The sequence below is a fragment of the Rhagoletis pomonella genome, unplaced genomic scaffold, assembly GCF_013731165.1.
Source record: "Rhagoletis pomonella isolate Grant_MI unplaced genomic scaffold, Rhpom_1.0 Rhpom_scaffold_00004, whole genome shotgun sequence".
Classification (NCBI taxonomy): domain Eukaryota; kingdom Metazoa; phylum Arthropoda; class Insecta; order Diptera; family Tephritidae; genus Rhagoletis; species Rhagoletis pomonella.
In genome coordinates this window covers 21,686,669-21,706,919 of record NW_023458558.1, presented here as the reverse complement: position 1 = coordinate 21,706,919, position 20,251 = coordinate 21,686,669, and the positions used below count along the sequence as shown (strand labels likewise).

The 20,251-nt window shown below is 34.7% G+C and overlaps 1 protein-coding gene across 2 annotated transcripts; it reads left to right on the top strand.

Moving 5' to 3' along the window:
- The first annotated feature begins 3,118 nt into the window (after nt 1-3,118).
- Nucleotides 3,119-19,949, top strand: LOC118737218 (xanthine dehydrogenase). 2 transcript variants are annotated; one of them, XM_036467587.1, is made up of 6 exons: nt 3,119-3,420; nt 13,962-16,577; nt 18,243-18,511; nt 18,573-19,449; nt 19,516-19,683; nt 19,766-19,949. In XM_036467587.1, the coding sequence occupies exons 1-6, from the start codon at nt 3,340-3,342 to the stop codon at nt 19,814-19,816; spliced, it is 4,062 nt and encodes a 1,353-aa protein (XP_036323480.1). In that variant the 5' UTR covers nt 3,119-3,339; the 3' UTR covers nt 19,817-19,949. The 2 variants fall into 2 exon arrangements, with proteins under 2 accessions (XP_036323480.1, XP_036323481.1); XM_036467588.1 differs by having other exon boundaries at nt 3,330-3,436.
- The last annotated feature ends 302 nt before the right edge of the window (nt 19,950-20,251 follow it).

Below are 20,251 nucleotides of genomic sequence, written 5' to 3'. Positions count from 1 at the left end.
TGGGGACTAAATATCACTGTGCGACGCCAAAAGTAATAGTATCTTAACATCACCTGTATATTATTTGAAGCAGATTAAAATTCGCATGAATGTATGTCAAAAGTCCTATAAAACATTCCAATCACTTGCTATAAGGCGACTCTTTTTTAAAGAAATGCACAATACATACTTACTGTTAACTAATATAACAATTTTGTTTGTATTATAATATTTCGACCACTTTAACAGACAATATTAAAAGCATTTCCCGTAATTAAAGGATATCGTTTTCCTGTGCACATACATATGTACATACTCCATCATAAATAAGTAGGACCGTGTTAGCCATAATTTCTACGATTTCTCTATCCAAATAAAGTTTATGAAAAGCAGCTTTCAACTGTAGTATTTAGTAGCAGAGACCGCTTGCATGCTTCTTTCATAAGCTTATTGCAGAACCTACGAAAGCTCCGCAATATAGTTTAATATGTATGCACATTGGGGTGGTCCAAAACTGTATGTGTAAAAGTAAAGTGGGAATTTTTATGCTCTCACGCCCTAGGATTGTTCTATACCGAAAAAATATACCCCCATTTTTTTATTTTGAATTCAAAAAATATTTAGAGTTCGCTCAAAGCGCTCAAAACTATCCATGTACATATTTTATATGGGGAAAAAATACTTTTCGAAGAAATGGTATAGAATTATTGAAAATTTATATTTTTCGATCGCAAAACTCCGGTTCTCTTAAGGAGAATTCCAATAACTATACCCTATAGTTTGTTCAACCATTTTTTAATATTAAATACTATTAAATATATTTAGATTTAATATTATTTAAAAAAAAATTTGTCTTTACTAACTTAAATTTTTCTAAAACTGAAAGTCATGTAGGTATTTATTAGACGTCTTAGCAATAAGATTAAAGCAAACCCGTCAGGTGTGTAGTGATGATTCTTGCTCTCAAATTTTTTGCTAGCCCTGCTGGGTCGGAAATTTTAATTCACCTCATAGATGTCAAAAATTTACAATCCGGAGTACTTTTCTATAAATTTTTTGACATTTCGCGCAAAATCGGAGAATTTCATCGTGGAAATCGGAGAGAATATAAAAATGAGTTGGTTACCCTGGTATGCCCACAATTGCTATTGCATCTGTATTATCGTCAGTGATAAGCAGCACTCACATGCAATAAAAACCATTTTGCCGAAAAAAATATTAGCGACTTGTTGGGCGAACGCAAACAGTTGTTTTAAGAGAGTGACTAATTTTGTTCTCTTCAGTTTTTTCTGTATGTATGGACGTTGTATGTATGCAGCGTTGCCGAATTGACGATTTCGTCGTCATTTTGATGTTTTTATTTAAGCTCAATGACGTTTTGATGATTTTTTCTCCCGTAGTGACGATTTTTTTATTATTATTATCTTATTTTTTCCACTTATGGCGTTTTTTTTTCTACCAAAAAAGGTCTCCTTCTCTTTGCCCTCTACGTACAAATACTAAGAAGAGGGCAATGAGAAGGCAGCATTTTTTGTCGAAACGAAAACGCCATTAATTACATTTGTACATATGTATGTATAAAATTTGTTGAAGGAAAATGTAATCCAAAATACAACCTTGCATTTATTTACTTTTATATTAAATTTGTTCTGAAATTGTAACCAAATCGTTAATTTGCACTGACCCTCATTTGAAAGAGACAGAAAAATATCAGGGAGAATTTGTTCAGTCAAGATAGTCTATCAGTTAGTAAATGTTAATGTTACACTTTAAAACTGGATGAAAATCTTCAAAACTTTCAAACCGGTGGATTTCAACTATTTAAAAGCAGTTGTGTTTAAATTGTCGTTAACTTTTATTAACCCATATGCAATGTGGGTTCCCTTTGGTTTTGTAATGTGTGGTCATATTTACTGTATGTAATTTTCTCTGTATTTTTATTAAAAAAAAGTGTAAAAAAGAAATTTTCTTTTTTTGCGGAAATCCTCATTTTCTTGTGTTAAATTGACGATTTTTCAGCGAAATCTTTCGGCAACTCTGTATGTATGTTAATTGATAACACCTCCCCTCTTTTATTCAGCATCAAATGGTCCGGTCTGAATAGTCGCTGGGAGAATGTGGAAAATCACTTATCGTTATCTATAATGCAAATATTTTGGCAGAAAAATTTGTAAACAAGAGCTATGACATCATTTTGTTTTTGCTATAAAAATTTTATTGGAAATAATAATAAGTATGTACTTACATATGCCTACGAGGGGCGGCTAATAAGTTCGATAATTCTTAATCTCGTTACTCATAATTCCAAAGAATGGCCAGTATATTGAAATATGAAAAATATAAACAAATAAGAAATTTTAAATCTTAGGCTACGAACTTATCAGACGCCTCTCGTAGTTATTCATCTATGCTATTAAGTCAAATAAATACATTAGGGGTACTCACACTCCGTAGCAATTTAGCACGGATTTTGTTGTTGGAACAACTTTACACCTAAAATGCTACTCAACGTGAGCTCCCCTTTTGTGTCTCTATTAGAGATCAGTAGCGTTTAAACAAGCGCCAAACAAGAAGAAGAAGAAGAAGAGAATTTAAACAAATAAATTAATTATTTGTAAATAAGTACATTTGTATAAGTCGAAGTATGTATGTATATACATACATATATTAAAATTTTCTATGAAGCGATATTTGCTATCGAAGTCCGAGGAAATTGTGAAAAATTAAACGCTTTGTAAAGAATTAAGTATTCCACCTGTTTTACTGTTGTCACAGATTTAAACACAGTCTTTGTAATTATTTTTGGTTCTCCTCGCAGCTCTAAAAATTTCTAGTGAAAATATCTGATGACATTTTTTTATGCTTCCGCCAATTCGCCCTCTATTTGGATTCTTACAACAACATCGTAGATACATTACACTTTAGCGCACAATAAGCACCCAAAATAGTTGTAGAAAGTCAGAGTCATGGCGTTGAAGGCATTCTCTATGGATTGAGTAGACTAGTACCTTCTGGCCTAGTTCTTAGCTATCGCGAAGCCAGTCTAATTCACTGCTGGGCTTATAAGTACACATGCCAGCTCACAATGCCTCTTCGATCTGAGAAGATACACAACGTTCAGATCACTTTGGACATTCTCGCAAGTTGGATGTGTTAAATTTCGCGCTTCGGCAGTGTATTTTATAGTAAAATTCGATTGCATTCAACTGCAAGTTACCTGAACTAATTTAGATTTGATAACGAATTGCGCTTGATAAGAAAAGTGTCATTAGCGATAAATTAATTTAAAAAAAAAATAAGCATTTGTCGAACAGACAACAATCTTATGCAGTATATTAAAACAGTTGGAAAAAGTGAAACATGACAACAAATAGTAATGTAGTGTTGAGTGTTCCGGTCGAAAAGGAATCACCACTTATATTTTTTGTCAATGGCAAGAAGGTGCGTAAATTTTTACGTAAGTATGTATGTATGTACGAAAGAAAATTTCCAATCTTGTTTAGTGGGGCAGGCAATTGTGTGTTAAAAGAATTCAAAGCCAAAGTATACGCAAAACCACTTACAGCAAATAATTTAATGTTTTTAAACTCGACAAAAGAGATCTCAGGAACCTGTTGCGATATGTTTCGTTTATTTTTGAGTGCCAGCTAAAGCTAATGCCCCCCAACGACTATTCAGAAGTGCATAATACTGATAAGAAATTATCTGTCTCTCTCTCTCTCTCTCGTACATGAATTAAGGCCAGTATGCAGCCAGTGTTGCCAGAACTTTTTGGGCCGACTATGGGCTATATTGGCAAAAAAAGCGGCTAAAACGACTAAAATGTTTCAACTAAAATTTACATGTTTTATTTAAAGAAATCGTAAGTAGAAAGACTAGTAAAATCATTTTTTTTTGTTTTTTTTTTTTAATTAATGAAGGTTATACGTAGCAAAGCTTTACACCACTCGTAAAAGAAATCACAAAAACAGAGACTGGTAAATTCATTACAAATTATTTTTGTTTAACAGAAGAAACTGTCATTAGAATTTTACTGTTTTTAGAATTTTGATTGGTAATCATGCTCTAAAAAAAATCTGTGTGAAATGTCAAAATTTTTGGTCAATATCCTAGGCCTTTAGCCCGCGGCGCTCAAAGAGTCGCAATGGCCGAGTGGTCAAAGCATTAGGCTGCCGGTCGAGAGATCCGGGTTCGAGGTCAGAGAATTTTTTATTTTCTTTTTTTTTTTTTGGTTAGTTTTATTTTCTTACATAATCTTATCATATATTTTAATGTTTTAAAAAGAAATTCTTTTCAATGAAGGTTTATGATAGTAAAGCATTTTGTTTTATTTCCTAATGAAATTATTCTTGAACAAAAATTTCTTCGCTGCATTCTCGTTGTTTTTTTTTTATAAAATAGAAAGAAATTATCTTTCCCTCCATATTTTTCTTTTTGTGACGAGCTCACAACTGTAGATATTTCACTGGCTGTAGATATTTCATCTAGTTATAATGTGCTGTAAAAAAAAAGTCCATCTGAAGTATATTGACTTATACTTGCAGCAATGCTACATATTTCAACATGCGCCTGGAGTACTTTATTGGCGTTTTCTTTTCTACAAAAAGTTTTACCTTTTCAGGGCACAGAGAAGGCAACATTTTTCTGTAGAAAAGGAAATGCTATAAGACCATAAAAATTTACAGGCAACCTTGAATTCATTTTCTATATCATTACCTTAATTCACAATGGCCCTCACCAACATATATTTTATTTTACGGAAGAAGCAAAAAACGTTATAAAATCAGTATTAAAAATAGGTAGGGCTTCTTAAAAAGTGGCATATATCTCCATTTTTTTTTTGGGGGTTAACACTTTAAAACTTTTATTGAAGGTGTATATTTTAATACATCCTACCAAAATCTGTGAAAAACGTAGTTTCGTAAAAAGTGTTGGTTAGGGCCTTTGTGAATTAAGGTGCCGATAAATTTCTTCAAACGGTTTTTGTTTAGGTGTAGAAATTGAAATATGCTGTTGTGCCTTTGAATAATTTTCAAATAGTTGGCAACCATGTTTTATAAATTTTTTCTATTAACTTTCTACAGAAAATGCCGAGGATGAAAAAAAATAACAAATTCATTGAGCCGTTAATACGTTTAAAGTACTCTTTTTCCTCAGTATTTATTTTTTTAATATGAGGCGTTTTGGTAATCCACGGATTTTGATATCTTCGATGTTAAGCTATACCAAAAACATTATTGTCTTAGTTTTTTGCACTTCAAATAGTAACGCAACAATTTTGACCACATTTTACCATTTCTGTACCAGTGTGCACTAGACTGGAATGGCGACTGCTTACATTATTCAAGTTATTCAGAAGCCGTTCAAGTGAACATATTACAGTTTAAATGAGTCGTAGATAAATAAAAGCATTTGCATTTTTCACAAGCTCAATCGTTAACGTAATGGATGGATGATGCTGATCAGAGGGAGAAAATCAATTAATTACATACGTAGACTGTTAAGTTTCACAACTACAACAATACGACAGTGATACAACAGCTGGTGAACTCCCTATATACTAAATCAGCCATGTGCAATTGTTTGATCTTATCGCAGTCATATCCGGGGAACTATCCTACTTAACACAGGAATGCCTATTTACTATGCGTTAGCTCCATAACTTTACTTTACTTAACATAAGACTATCCGTATCAGTCCAAATGGTTTTGAAAGGGCCATAATTTCAAAATTACTTGTATTAGGGTTGCCACCTATTTAAAAAGTCAATTTCAGCATGAATTAAGGGAATTAAGGATGTAAATACATTTTTATCACAATATGGGTGTAAAACAAAAGAGGAAAAATTATGAATTATTTCGAAATCCAAACAAATCCTTGAAGAAAAAACTTATATATGTATATATAATTTTATGCGTGTTGTAACGTAAATATTAGAAGATGTTTAAGTCTGATAAGATCCAGACCAACTGCGGAATACCACCCAAAGAACGTTTTGAACTTGCCACAGCTAAGAAAATTATTAAAGTTATTGACTATAATTAACCTGCGAAGAAGTATTTATTTTCCTCAGAATTAAATAAAAAATCAAGCTATTATATCGTTTTTAATAAATTCACATCAATATTTTATAAGATTGTTAGTATTTCGGAAGAACAAAATTTTACTTCCAAAATTTTCATTAATAAAAATTTCTTTAATGAGATCTTTAATTTTAAAAAGAAAGCAAATCAAAATATTATTAATAAATTATGTTTGCGGAAAATTCAATAATTAAAAAGTAATCAGTTTGAAATACTTTTTACGGACGGATCTATTAAAGAAAACCAAACCAAAGCAGCTTTTTTTCATGAAAATTCTTAAACCATAAAATCGTATTTTTGCAATAAAAAATTAGCTTCCGTGACTGCCGAACTGGTAGCTAATAAAATGGCTATAGAATTTGCCATTCATTATCAATTGGAGAAACTAGCAATCTTAATGGATAGTCTACATACAGAAGTGGTACTTTCATTTTAAATAGCAGAAATAACAACAATTATATTGCAGTTTCCAACTCGAATATTGATAAATTAGACATCCATTATATCCCAGCCCACAGTAATATTGAACTAAATGAAGTAGCAGATCAGGCAGCGTTAGGAGGCTGATCAATATGAAGAGAGAATTAGTATTTCATGGACGATATTCGATGCCATAATGGAAATAACTACAAAATGAAGAGAAGAGTGGCAGCAGGAGTTTTATGTTTTGAGTACTCACAAAGGCATAATATATGGTGTCATGTTTCCAGAATTTCCAAAAACTCCCTGGTTCAATAAAAAAACATTTAAAACCCAATTGAAATTAAGCTATTAAACCGAATTTTATCTAATCACACTTTTTGCAAAAATAATCTTGCAAGAATGAATATTGAATCTAATTCAAATTGTGATCAATGCCTTACCGCGGAATCATATACATATTATTCAATTGTACCAGATATTCTTCTTTAAGATCAGTTTATCATCGCTCGAAGAATTTCATTAATTGCATTGTTAAAAGAAATTAAATTTTTATTATAAATGTTTAATATTTATATAATTATGTTAATTGGCGCTATAACTTCTAGCTGGGCCAAATAATTCTCCTTCCTAAATTAAAAAAAAAAAATGTTGTAGGTTGTAAATAAGTATTTTGAAGATGTGTTCCACCTGATGAAATTAAAAACGTGTACTACCTACTTACCTACTGCAGCAGGGCTATATACTTCTACTGAATGTAAGGCACTGTTTTTAAGTTCATCTAAGCTTCGTTTTTGCAAGTAACAGCTAGTAATTCATAAATATAATATTCTTTGTTCGTCTCAGCGCTTTATAGCAACAATGTGTAGCTTATACATATTTATGAGCAGTCCTAAACTTTACATATTCAACATTTGCTTAATTTCTTATCAGGCTCATGAAACAAATAATAGTAAAGATACATATTATATGCATAGGTATATGTATACATATATATTTATATACATATAGGTATGTACGTTGCGAATAAATACTAGCGGAGATGGTGTTTACGTTTGGGTTTATTAGCCCAGGCTTTCCCAAAGTGGGTGCCGCTAATGGCTAGAGTATACTAGTGGTGCGTGCAAATTCTATAAACTTTTCAAACATAACGTAAACGGTTTGATTAAACTTCAAGAAAGCGGCCAGAAAATCAAAAAAAAATTGATTTTTATTAAAATTACCTTTAGCGGCTCGTCAAACCCCATACACAATACAAATGGCTTGCAGCAAAGGGATATTTCGCTTGGTTTGTCAAGCCGCTTGTGTGGTGTATTTCGCTCTTAAGTGTGCTGGGGAAAATACGTTTTGTCAACGAAAAATTGAATCAGAAAATTTTCAGAAAAATGGCCGAAAACCTACCCTTTGCACAACCATTTTCGGTACTTTTGTAGACCTAATTCGCGTTTCATCCACTTTTCTTCCTGTTTTCGGTTTAATTTTCGGATTTTTTTGCTGGCTGGGCTGTTCTCGTAACAAGCACAGCTGCTTCGCGCACTTGTAGTAAATGTTACTTATTCTTTGGAACTTCACAATCACACTGTGAATGAACGAATCAACACGAGTTTAGAGGTAGTCGAGAACGAACTTATAAAAAGTTTGAAAACTTGTGAATATTTTAATGAATGACACTGCGAAGATAACAGACGTCTGCGAAATTAAAATAAATCTTTGGTTTTTTCTAGCACGTCGAGATTTTTTTTATTGGTGACATGTATATTTTAGAATTTCTAGCAATTTGCATAAAAACCCCATAAATAAACAAAGTAACTCAGAAAAACGTATGAATGATAACAGCCGGTTTCACCAGCAGTTTAAATGGAAAATGATTTTTTACTTTTCGTCAATTTCCATAAAAAATTCAAAAGTTTAAAATAATTTTTCACTTAAATTGCTTTCGTGAAATTGGCTGTAAAAGTTATTTTCTAGCGTTAACGCGCATTAGAAAATTTAGAAAATACCATTGTCGAATATTTTCCCAACATTGACTCTGAGGATGTCTACAGCTGGATAACAAACCCGCATTCATGTGACCCGAAAAGTAAACCTACTGAGATGACAAATTAAGCTTTTGAAAATCTTCTGGACATCAGTGAAGACGACACTTTGAATATTAAATACTACGAAGGGAGCCAAGAGAGTTCTGGATGCAACTATATGCAGAATACACTGCTGTTGGCAAGATTGCATTAAAAATACTAAAGACTTTTACTTTTACATTTCTATGTAAGAATGCATTTTCAGCAAATGCTTACATAAACATGTAATTTTTAAGCAAAAAACAAAACCGACTTCAATTCCCATATAAACATTTTAGAAATATCGTTAATCTCTTCATGATCGGACTTAAACCAAATTAGAAAAAAATAATGATATAAAAACGACGAATTGATACCTTCCCCTTTTTTGTAAAGTCGGTTAAAAACAAATACACCAGCAAGCCTTCAGCGTCAAATGACTTCAGCGTAAAATTTTCAGAGCTCCCAATAAACTTAAAGGAAATAATGAAATCATCAAAATAATTTCAGCCTTCACATTAAAGCTAAGGGAGCATAAAGTTTGTATTGTGCTTTCTTGTTTTCATAGACATTTGAAGAGTAGGGGTGCCGCGAAATTTTTTCAGCACAATAAGGGTGCCGCGGGAAAAATGTTTGGAAACCCCTGTGTTAGCCTTCTAGACAGTTCGTATTAGTTAGAGCTTAACCGAAACTAATAAAATATAGCGCCCTAAACTAATTAACCTAAAGACAAGACAATAATACATTTTTTTTCCTCGCACACCGCTTCGTAGTTTCATGATATGAATTTAATCGGAGTGTTATATATTTTGTTTCTCAAGGGCCTTCCAGAGTAAAATTTTAGAAAAATTACTTACTTACATACAATTAGGGGATTCACAAGACGTGTTAACCGTCGTAAAATCTTAAGCTTAACACTTGTTTATGTAAAATAGCGGTTAAAATGGTTGGGGGGTTGGCTAATTATATATTCTTTATCAGTTTAAAAGAATTTCGGTTTAGTTAGAAATCCCCTAAAACCATTTTAATTAAAAAAGATGTTAACCTTAAGATTTTACGACGGTTAACACGTCTTGTGAATCCCCTAAATGTGTATGATATTTTAACTACTAAGTAGTTTGATTGTATACATTATTTATTGGCGTTTCACTACAAAAAATATTATTAGTATCTATTTTAATGCTTTGATTTCATGTGCGATAAGAAGACCCCCTCTAGGGCGGATAACATCAGACTAAAAATATTATAATCTTTTAACTTAAAATTCGGCTACCAACACTCAAGTTTATTGATATATCCTCGAATGTATAGAGTGTTTTAGTAAATAATAACATCTTATCAGCTTATGAGCTAAAATGAAAGCACTGCGAAAGCCTCTTCATATTTACGTAGTTAATAGGGCAATTCTAGATAAGATAGTTTCAAGTCTTTTGTACGACAATTCAAAGACAGTAGGCAATAGAATTTTAAAGTTTTATTTATTTTGATACAAAAGTCTTAAAAAATAGCTGCCTTGCCAACTTTCTTGGCAAAAACAAATATATATTTTAAAAGAAAACCTAAACTTAAAAGAAAGTTTAATCAAAACAAAAAATAAAACGAAAAAAAATAAGATCCTAACAATTAAACAAGTAAAATCGAAAACCAAAAAAGAAAAATCAATTGAAAAAATAAAACATTTTTAACTAAGAATGAGAAAAAATAAAATACGTTTCTAAAAATTAATGATATTTAAAAACATATATATACATCTGTGTTTTTTCTTATTGAAACAATTAATTCTTAAGCTACGTGTCAGTCAGTGGCGGACCCACGTGTGGAAAACTCCCCCGCTGAATCCACCACTGTTCGGTAATTTTTCCCAAAGTATTTTGTTTGTGTCAAATAATAGGGTTGTTGTACAAGAGGAAGGATTGCGAGTTAATTTCGTGAACCTTTGTTTTCTGAGTAATAACCAGGGTCGAGTTTTTTTTTCGTTTTCGAGTAGAGTTTTCAAATACATATTTACAAATGCTGTAGTGCTTATATAAGTGCTGGAAATTGCTTTTTTCTTGCTTATTTTCAGCTTTTACTGAATAGGGTTTACCTAAGTTGGGTACCGATAAGGGGCTGCATAGCGATTCCAGGAAATATTAACAGCGGGAAGTAAAAAGCTCTCATTCACCTTACAAGGCTCGAAGTACCTATAAATTTTTAAAGGCTTTCTTACTGGTCAAATCTGAATTTTTTTGCTCACCAGTGCAGGATTTCTAACGAAAAAAAAAACCGATTATTATTATTATCATTAATCCCTTAAAGCATAAACAGAGGGCATTGTTGATCCGGATGAACTCGGAAATTAACTGCAGTTGATCCGGATTAAGTCTGAGTTAATCCGTATCAACGCTGCCGTCTGTTTAAGCTTTTACTAGCACTCTTGGCCAAACATTTGTTTTTAAATATGCTGTATGCCAGATTCACACAGCATTCGCCATTACGCAAAAACGCAAAACAAATGTTCTGAGTAGCTTTTCAATAGTTCTAGAGTTCCTAAAAAGGAAAAGGAAGTTTTAGGAAATTACGCTGAAAAAAAAAATTTTAAGTCGAAAAAGTTTAATTTTGGAAAAAAATTAAAGCCGTTCGTTCTAAATAGCTTTTCAATAGTTCTAGAGATTCAGAAAGCAAAAAAAAGTAATCTAGTTTTGGAAATATATTTTTATTCCATATTCATATTAAAATCGTGAATATGAGGCAAGGGATAATGAGCCGGTACACTATGGCGGATCCAGCGGGGGGTTTTGGGGGTTAAACTACATGTCAGTCAGTGGCGGACCCACGGGGGCTGTTTTAATATGGCGCATAGGTATGTATAATATGGCGTCTATGCATTAAAATACCGTGCCCCGCGGGTCCGCTACTGACTGACACGTAGATTAACCCCCAAAACGCCCCCGCTGGATCCAACACTGCGGTACCGTCACAGTATTAAGTCTTCTTAAATCACCACAAGGACGCCAGTCATTAACTTCTTTCTTTGGTACTAAATGAAGTGGAGATGCCGCAGATGAATTCGATGGTACAAATGCCTGTTTTTACTAAAAAAATCGAATTCAGGCAACTCTAACTATTGCCAACTATTAATTGGAAAATAAATATGTAATATGAGCTAATATATGAACATATTTTGATAAAATTAAAAAATATCACATGACTCACCATTTTTTTCGATTCATATTGTACATGCAATTCGGCGCAACAGCATAACAATCGACATATGTACGAAGGACCATCAATTATATGTATACATATATGTATGTATATATTTACATACGTATGTAAATGCACCCTATTTGGTGGCACTAGTTTTCACATCTCTTGCTGGGCAATTGCCTTTAATTTCTAGGCTGCTCCGCCATCGTGTAAAATTAAACTACAATTACCGACAAGCACTTCACTGCAAACACTTTTCACAACACAAATGATGAATTATATATATTTATTGAAATTGCTACAATACACATATATGCACATTAAATTTTTACAACTTTTATCATAGATTTATTAAAACTTTTCACTTGCATCGAAAAATCGAGCGCTCGAACACTTTAGCCAACCGACGATTTAAGTGGAACTGAGGATACGGAACTGCTGGCGATAGAAACACAGAGAGGAAGGAAACTAGTACTAAAATAATTGTTTTCTATTTTTCGAGTTCCCATTAATTAGCAGCGTGGACACCAACCAAGAGTATTTTGCACACCGAATATTTTGCAAACACAGGAAGATACATGTGCCGAGAGTTTTCAAGCATTTATTCAAGCATGCGAATGTATATAAGTTTTGAATTAAAAGTGATCTTTGAAATTGAAAATAAAAGAACACAATTTAATGAAACTGCAATTTTAAGCATATGTATGTATTTATGTTTGTATATATGTATATACATTTGTGTGTACATGCAGTCATAATTTCAGTGACAATGCTTTTTGCCAACTAGAGCTAATTGGTTTGTGTTATGGCTAGATAATTTTTGAAAAACTTTCTACTAAATTTGAAGTCAGTGAAAATTCACGCTTTTCATCTCTGTGTTCCTATCGCCAACAATTCCGTTTTCTCATGGTCTGATTATGGCAACTTAACGTAAAAGTTTTTGCCCACCAACTGTCATTTTTATTGCCTGATAAAAATTTTATCAGCGGCAATATTTGTGCGTGGGCATTTTTTATCTTGATAAAAGCATTTAAAAGATGGCAATTTTTGCCGGATTTCATCAATTAAAAAGTTTAAAAAATATGCTATTTCACACCCAAGCAAATAATAACACATATTTTAATAGAAAACAGTTCAATTTTTGCTTTTATATTGAAATATCGATAATGTTGTCTCCACGAAGCTATCGCGCAAATGAAAATGTAGCTGCAAAGTACCAAATTGCTGGCAATATTTATCAAGATAAAAGCTCTGATAATTATTGCTTGCCAAGAGCAATAAGCGGGCTCCATGGGCAAAATTTTGCCTGATAACATTATCAAGATAAAAACTATTGCCTGTGGAGACAGCAAGTTACGGTTCTCTCTTAAAAGCTCTGTTAATTCGGCGTTGCTTATAATTGAACAGCCGAAACTTTAAATGGAAAGATTAAGTCGTTTTTTGATCCCGCGGTGCTGTTAAAGTTAAACTGTTCTTATAACTAATTTTAATATGGACTACTCTAAAAACTCTTTTCGTAGGTGTCCCCCCCGTGACAAATGTTGTCCCACCCGTGACAAATGTTGTCCCACCCGTGACAAATGGTGTCCCATCCGTGACAGAGGTATTTCGGATTTCTTTTTATAACAAAGCCATCCTTTTTGTTGTAGTTTTTGCTTTGTTTGCATTCGTGGTTCTTTGTTTTATTATAAGACATCAAGTTCACACAGTAAATTCGCAGAGTTTTCGTAAAATATATGTGCTCCTAAAGGCAGGTTCTTTTTTTTGTCCCACCCATGATAGAAGAAACAACTCAGATTTTTTCCATATAAAAGTAAGCTCGCATTTTTTCGGTATTTGGTAAAAACTCAGGTGTAGCTTTATCAAAATGTAGAATTGTTCAGTACTTTATACTTAAATTTAAATAAGAAAGAACAATTTTTTCTGTTCAAATGTCCCACCCGTGACGGGGGAATCGCCCGGATATTTTTTCAGGAGCTTTTGAACTATTGAAAAACTTCTCATAACAGTTTTTTCCGTCGTTACCTTCCAGAAACTTCGTGAGGTTCCTTAATGATAGGTGTATCAATAAAGACTAGTAACCAAATATGTAGAAGTTTTGTTACTTGTCCTTAGTCGCCGTAGCTAGGTGCCCTGCCCACCCTCTAACTAATAGTCTCATCAAAATACTGACAAAAAAGTTCATAAGTGCTTTGCGTTCGGTTAATAACCAATTTACCTTTGTTTTACACAGGTCACCGATGCAGAACCCGATCCAGAATGCACACTGCTCACATATTTGCGCGATAAATTACGTCTTTGTGGAACGAAACTAGGTTGCGGTGAGGGCGGCTGTGGTGCTTGTACTGTTATGATTTCACGCGTCGATCGCGCTACAAACAGCATCAAACATTTGGCTGTCAACGCCTGCCTTATGCCAGTGTGCGCCATGCATGGCTGCGCTGTCACCACCATTGAGGGCATCGGCAGCACCCGCACTCGTCTTCATCCGGTTCAGGAGCGTATAGCTAAATCGCATGGCAGCCAATGTGGCTTTTGTACACCTGGCATCGTTATGTCCATGTACGCATTACTTCGAAGCATGCCATTGCCATCGATGAAAGATCTTGAAGTCACATTTCAGGGTAACCTTTGTCGCTGTACAGGCTACCGTCCCATTTTGGAGGGTTACAAGACGTTTACTAAAGAGTTCAGCTGTAGTATGGGTGACAAGTGCTGCAAGGTTAATGGTAACAAAGGATGTAATGGAGCCGAGTCGGAGCAGAATGGAGTGAATGATCAATTGTTTGAGAAAAGTGAATTTTTACCCTTTGATCCTAGTCAAGAACCAATTTTTCCACCAGAATTGCATTTAAATCCACAATTCGACGCTGTGAATTTAGTTTTTACAGGCCCCCGGTCGACTTGGTATCGGCCGGTGGAACTTTTGAACCTTCTGAAACTAAAGGCAGAACATCCTCATGGAAAAATTATCGTTGGCAACACCGAGGTTGGCGTTGAAATGAAATTTAAGCAATTTCTTTATCCGGTGCACATTAATCCCATTAAGGTGCCAGAATTAAATGAAATACGCGAACTTGACGATAGTATTTTATTTGGTTCCGCCGTCACACTGATGGACATTGAAGAGCATTTACGCGGTAGAACAGAGAAGTTGCCACGACACCAAACCCGCTTCTTCCGCTGTGCAGTGAAAATGTTGCATTACTTTGCAGGCAAACAAATTCGCAATGTAGCTTCATTGGGTGGAAACATTATGACTGGAAGTCCTATTTCCGACATGAACCCTATATTGACGGTAGCTTGTGCCAAACTCAAGGTGTGCAGCTTGGTCGATGGGAAAGTACATACTCGCGAAGTTCGCATGGGTCCAGGGTTCTTCACTGGCTACCGCAAAAATACCATTCTGCCTCACGAAGTCTTGGTGGCGATCCATTTTCCAAAGACCTCAAAAGATCAATACTTCGTGGCATACAAACAGGCACGCAGAAGAGACGATGACATTGCCATTGTAAATGCAGCCATAAATGTGACCTTTGAACCGAACACTAATATAGTGCAGGAGATTTTTATGGCGTTTGGTGGTATGGCGCCCACAACACTTATGGCACCAGCCACATCGAAAATCATGGTCAAGCAGAAGTGGGATCGAGTATTGGTCGAACGTGTCGCTGAAAGTTTATGCGTCGAATTACCTCTGGCGTCATCTGCGCCCGGTGGAATGATCGCTTATCGAAGATCTTTGGTGGTCAGTCTATTCTTTAAAGCGTTTTTAGCTATTAGTCAAGAGTTAATGCAAGCTGGCGTACTTGAAGCGAATGTAATACCGGAAAGGGAGTTGAGTGGAGCCGAAACCTTCCATACACCGATTTTAAAAAGTGCACAAATTTTTGAAAGAGTACGCTCTGAGCAATCGACATGTGATCCCATAGGAAGGCCTAAGGTACACGCCTCTGCGCTGAAGCAGGCAACGGGGGAAGCTATTTATTGCGATGATATTCCACGTCACGAAAACGAGTTGTATCTTGCGCTGGTGCTGAGTACTAAAGCACACGCCAACATCATATCCATCGATGCCACTGACGCCTTGAGGCAACCGGGAGTGCATGCGTTCTTCTCCAGCAAAGATTTAACCCAGCATGAAAATGAAGTTGGCACCGTTTTCCATGACGAGGAAGTATTTGCCTCAAAAAAGGTGAATTGCCAGGGGCAGGTCGTTGGGGCCATCGTGGCGGATAATCAAGTCTTGGCGCAGCGTGCGGCACGCCTAGTGCATATCAAGTACGAAGAAGTATACCCAGTAATAATCACAATTGAACAGGCAATCGAACATAAATCGTACTTTCCGAATTATCCACAATTCAACGAGAAGGGCAATATAGACAAAGCGCTTAAAGAAGCTGATCACGTCTATGAGGGCAGTTGTCGTATGGGAGGTCAAGAGCATTTCTACTTGGAGACAAATGCGTGTGTGTCCACTCCTCGAGACAACGACGAAATTGAATTGTTTTGCTCCACACAAAATCCTTCCGAGATACAAAAGTTAGTAGCGCACGTACTTTCGCTGCCGTGTCATAGAGTCGTCTGCCGTTCCAAACGTTTGGGTGGAGGATTTGGTGGCAAAGAGTCCCGCTCGATTATCTTGGCGCTGCCAGTTGCATTAGCTTCATATCGACTTGGACGACCAGTGCGTTGTATGCTTGATCGAGATGAAGACATGATGACAACAGGTACACGCCATCCGTTCCTCTTCAAATACAAAGTGGGTTTTACTAAAGAAGGATTGATAACGGCATGCAACATTGAATGTTATGCTAATGCCGGTTGGTCAATGGATCTCTCCTTTTCGGTAAGGATTTCACTGTTTGTACTTCCGATTAATATTATAAATGTGAAAGTTTGTGAGGGGGGTGGGTATGCTTTTCGTTCTTTCCCGCTAAAACGGCTGGACGTTTTTCAGTGAAATTTGGCACACAGATTTTTTTTTTTTTGCAGACACCTTTTTCAAAAGTTAGAATGAATTAATTTATAGGTTAAATAAAAAATTACAGCAATGTGGGTGTCAAAGGACAGGAGATCAATAACGATTTATTTCGAAATAATTTTGAAGAGGGTTGGCACCTGATCAAAAAGTTTAACTAAATATTTTAATTTCAATATTTTTATATGGATATCCTTAAACCTAAAGACTCTTTTTGAAAATGGTTTTCAGGAAGGCTATCACCTGTTTTGGAATCCAAAATCAATTTAAATACCAATAAATCATTTTATGTGTGAATCAAATCAAGAAAGGTTTAAGGAAGCTTAATTTCGAAAAGATTTTTGGAGAGGGTTGCCACCTGTTTACAAATTCAAAATCTGTTAAGTTAGTCAGTTTAATAAAATAGGTGATTTTAGGTGTCAAACGAAGATTTCGAAGATGCCTTTTAAGGGGGTTGCCACCTGTTTGGGAAATCAAATCAATTGAATTAACTAGTTAAACTGAATATTTTATATAGGTTTCTACGGACAAAGAATATACAAAACTCTATTTTGGACATATTTTTGTCGAAGGTTGCCAGCGGGTTAGAGATTAAACATCAATTTATACAATGTCCAAGTTAAATTAAGTAACGAGAGAGGTTTAAGAAAGCTGAGAGCTTTTTTTTTAAATTACTTTTGAAAGTTTATTTATTAAATATTTTCTAAAGGAGTTATAACCAACTTAAAAATTCCAGTTCAATTTAGTGACAGGTTAAATAAAGCACTACAATGCGGGTGCCTAGTGAACAAAGTTAAAGAAAGTTTTATTTAATTTAATTTAATTTAACTCCGCCAATTACTTAATTGAAACTTTTATATTTATGCCAAATTAGTTTAAAAGCATTTTTTTATTATATGGGTTTCAAACGGACAAAATGTTTATTTCAAAAATTTTTTAATAGGGTTGTCATCTGTTTAAAAACTCCAAATAAATAAAAAGCCTCATTTCGAAAAATTGTATTGCCAATTTAAAATATTTTAATATGGTTGTTAAACGAGAGAGGTTTAAGAAATATCTTAATTCTAAATAACTTTTGAAGAATGGCTAAGGAAAGAAGTTAAATAAATTTTGTCCCGAATTATTTTTGAAGGGGTTCGCTAAGTCTTTAAACATTAGTTAATTGATCTTACATCTGTATACCAAATTAAATTTTTCCTCTTATGTTAGAAAAAAACCAATAAAACTGAATGGGCTGCAAGATTTTTCTAAAAAATTTTTTAGCTTATTCACTGTAGGTCATTAGGATAGCGCCCCTCTTTGTAAACTTCTTTTGTAATTTTCTTCAAATTTAAGAATCAGATTTGAACGTAGAATATGCTATATATATTTAAAAAAATTTAAATTTAAAATATTATATATATAAAAAAACTGTAAATACTAAGAACTAAAAAGGTGCGATATTCAAATGACGAGGAGTAAAATATGCACACTGTATATACACATATATATAATGATACAATCCAACATTTAAACTTTGTTTTATAAATTCAGGTTCTAGAGCGTGCTATGAACCATTTCGAAAACTGCTATCGCATTCCAAACATTAAAGTTGGAGGTTGGGTCTGCAAAACGAATTTGCCATCCAATACTGCATTTAGAGGGTTTGGCGGTCCTCAAGGCATGTTTGCTGCGGAGCATTTAATAAGAGATGTGGCACGCATAGTTGGAAAAGATTATATAGATGTTATGAAAATAAATTTTTATAAAACTGGTGATATTACTCACTACAATCAACGATTGGAGGATTTCCCCATTGAAAGGTAAACTTTCTTTCCTTTCTTAATAAATGGTAACACTATACTAATGTAATGTTATTTAAAGGTGTATGAAAGATTGTCTAGAGCAGTCGAAATTCCATGAGAAGCGTGCACAAATTGTAGAATTTAATAGAAAAAATCGTTGGCGGAAACGTGGCATCTCTCTCGTTCCCACCAAATACGGCATCGCATTCGGTGCCATGCATTTAAACCAAGCCGGAGCTCTCATTAACATTTACGCTGATGGTTCGGTGTTGCTCTCTCATGGTGGTGTCGAGATCGGTCAAGGTCTGCATACCAAAATGATACAATGCTGTGCCCGTGCATTGGGTATTCCAACGGAGCTTATACATATTTCCGAAACAGCCACCGATAAGGTACCCAATACATCACCAACAGCAGCCAGCGTGGGCTCGGATATAAATGGCATGGCTGTGCTGGATGCTTGCGAGAAACTTAATCGGCGTTTAAGGCCAATTAAGGAGGCCCATCCAAATGCTAGCTGGCACGCATGGATCAACAAAGCTTATTTTCAGCGTATTAGTCTGTCCGCGAGTGGATTTTATAAAATGCCGGATGTTGGTGATGATCCAGCTAAAAATCCGAATGCGCGTACATACAATTACTACACGAACGGTGTTGGCGTATCAGTGGTCGAAATCGATTGTCTAACCGGCGATCATCAAGTATTGAGCACAGATATTGTAATGGATATAGGATCGAGCTTGAATCCAGCAATCGATATTGGCCAGATTGAAGGTGCCTTCATGCAAGGTTACGGTTTATTTGTATTGGAAGAGCTTATCTATTCCCCACAAGGGGCACTCTATTCGCGTGGACCTGGAATGTATAAATTGCCAGGATTTGCCGATATACCGGGGGAATTCAATGTAAGCCTTTTAACGGGTGCACCTAATCCACGAGCTGTTTACTCATCAAAGGTGTGTTGGTTTTTAATGATTTTGTTTGTGTGTTGTTTGATTACCATTTGAATTCGACTCGTTTAGGCTGTGGGAGAGCCACCATTATTTATTGGCAGCACCGCCTTCTTTGCCATTAAAGAGGCTATAACGGCTGCTCGTGCCGAGCGTGGCCTGAGCGTTCATTTTCAACTGGAAGCTCCAGCGACAGCTGCACGAATTCGTATGGCATGTCAAGACGAATTTACAGAATTGGTAAAATTTAAATTAATGTTAATTATAGTGTTTTAATTGCATTTGCTTACATACAAATATTAATTCGAATTTATATACATAGATTGATCAGCCGCCAACAGATGCACACAAGCCCTGGAATGTTGTGCCGTAAATTATGATAGATGGAATGTAACTAGGCAGATTTGGAAAAATCGCTTCAAGGATGCACTTGTACACACTTTCGTATTCATGCATATGTACATACATACATATTTAGTAATTTCAATAGTACTTACTGTTTATAGAAATTTTTAAAAATGACCAACTTCAAAACAAAATAATAATAATAAAAAAATAATAGTTGTCCCTGACCTATACAAAAATACGTCATGAACATGTACATATTGCTAGCTTAGAGTGAAAATTTGCTAAGTCCACTTTTTGTGAAAACTCATATTTTGACATAAAAACCTGCGAAAAACGGATATTGTCGCTTAATGGTGCTGATAACACGGTGCAACAAAAAATATCAGTCCAGCGCCTTCGTCTCTACCTGGAGGCTGTGTCGGAGTCACATCCGCTAAACTTAAACGTAGAATACGTGATG

Excerpts from the sequence above, each read along its gene's own strand:
- LOC118737218 (XM_036467587.1), top strand. The coding sequence starts at position 3,340 with ATGACAACAAATAGTAATGTAGTGTTGAGTGTTCCGGTCGAAAAGGAA. Across the intron at positions 3,421-13,961 it reads TTTTTGTCAATGGCAAGAAG|GTCACCGATGCAGAACCCGA; the intron begins GTGCGTAAATTT and ends TGTTTTACACAG. Across the intron at positions 18,512-18,572 it reads GAGGATTTCCCCATTGAAAG|GTGTATGAAAGATTGTCTAG; the intron begins GTAAACTTTCTT and ends TGTTATTTAAAG.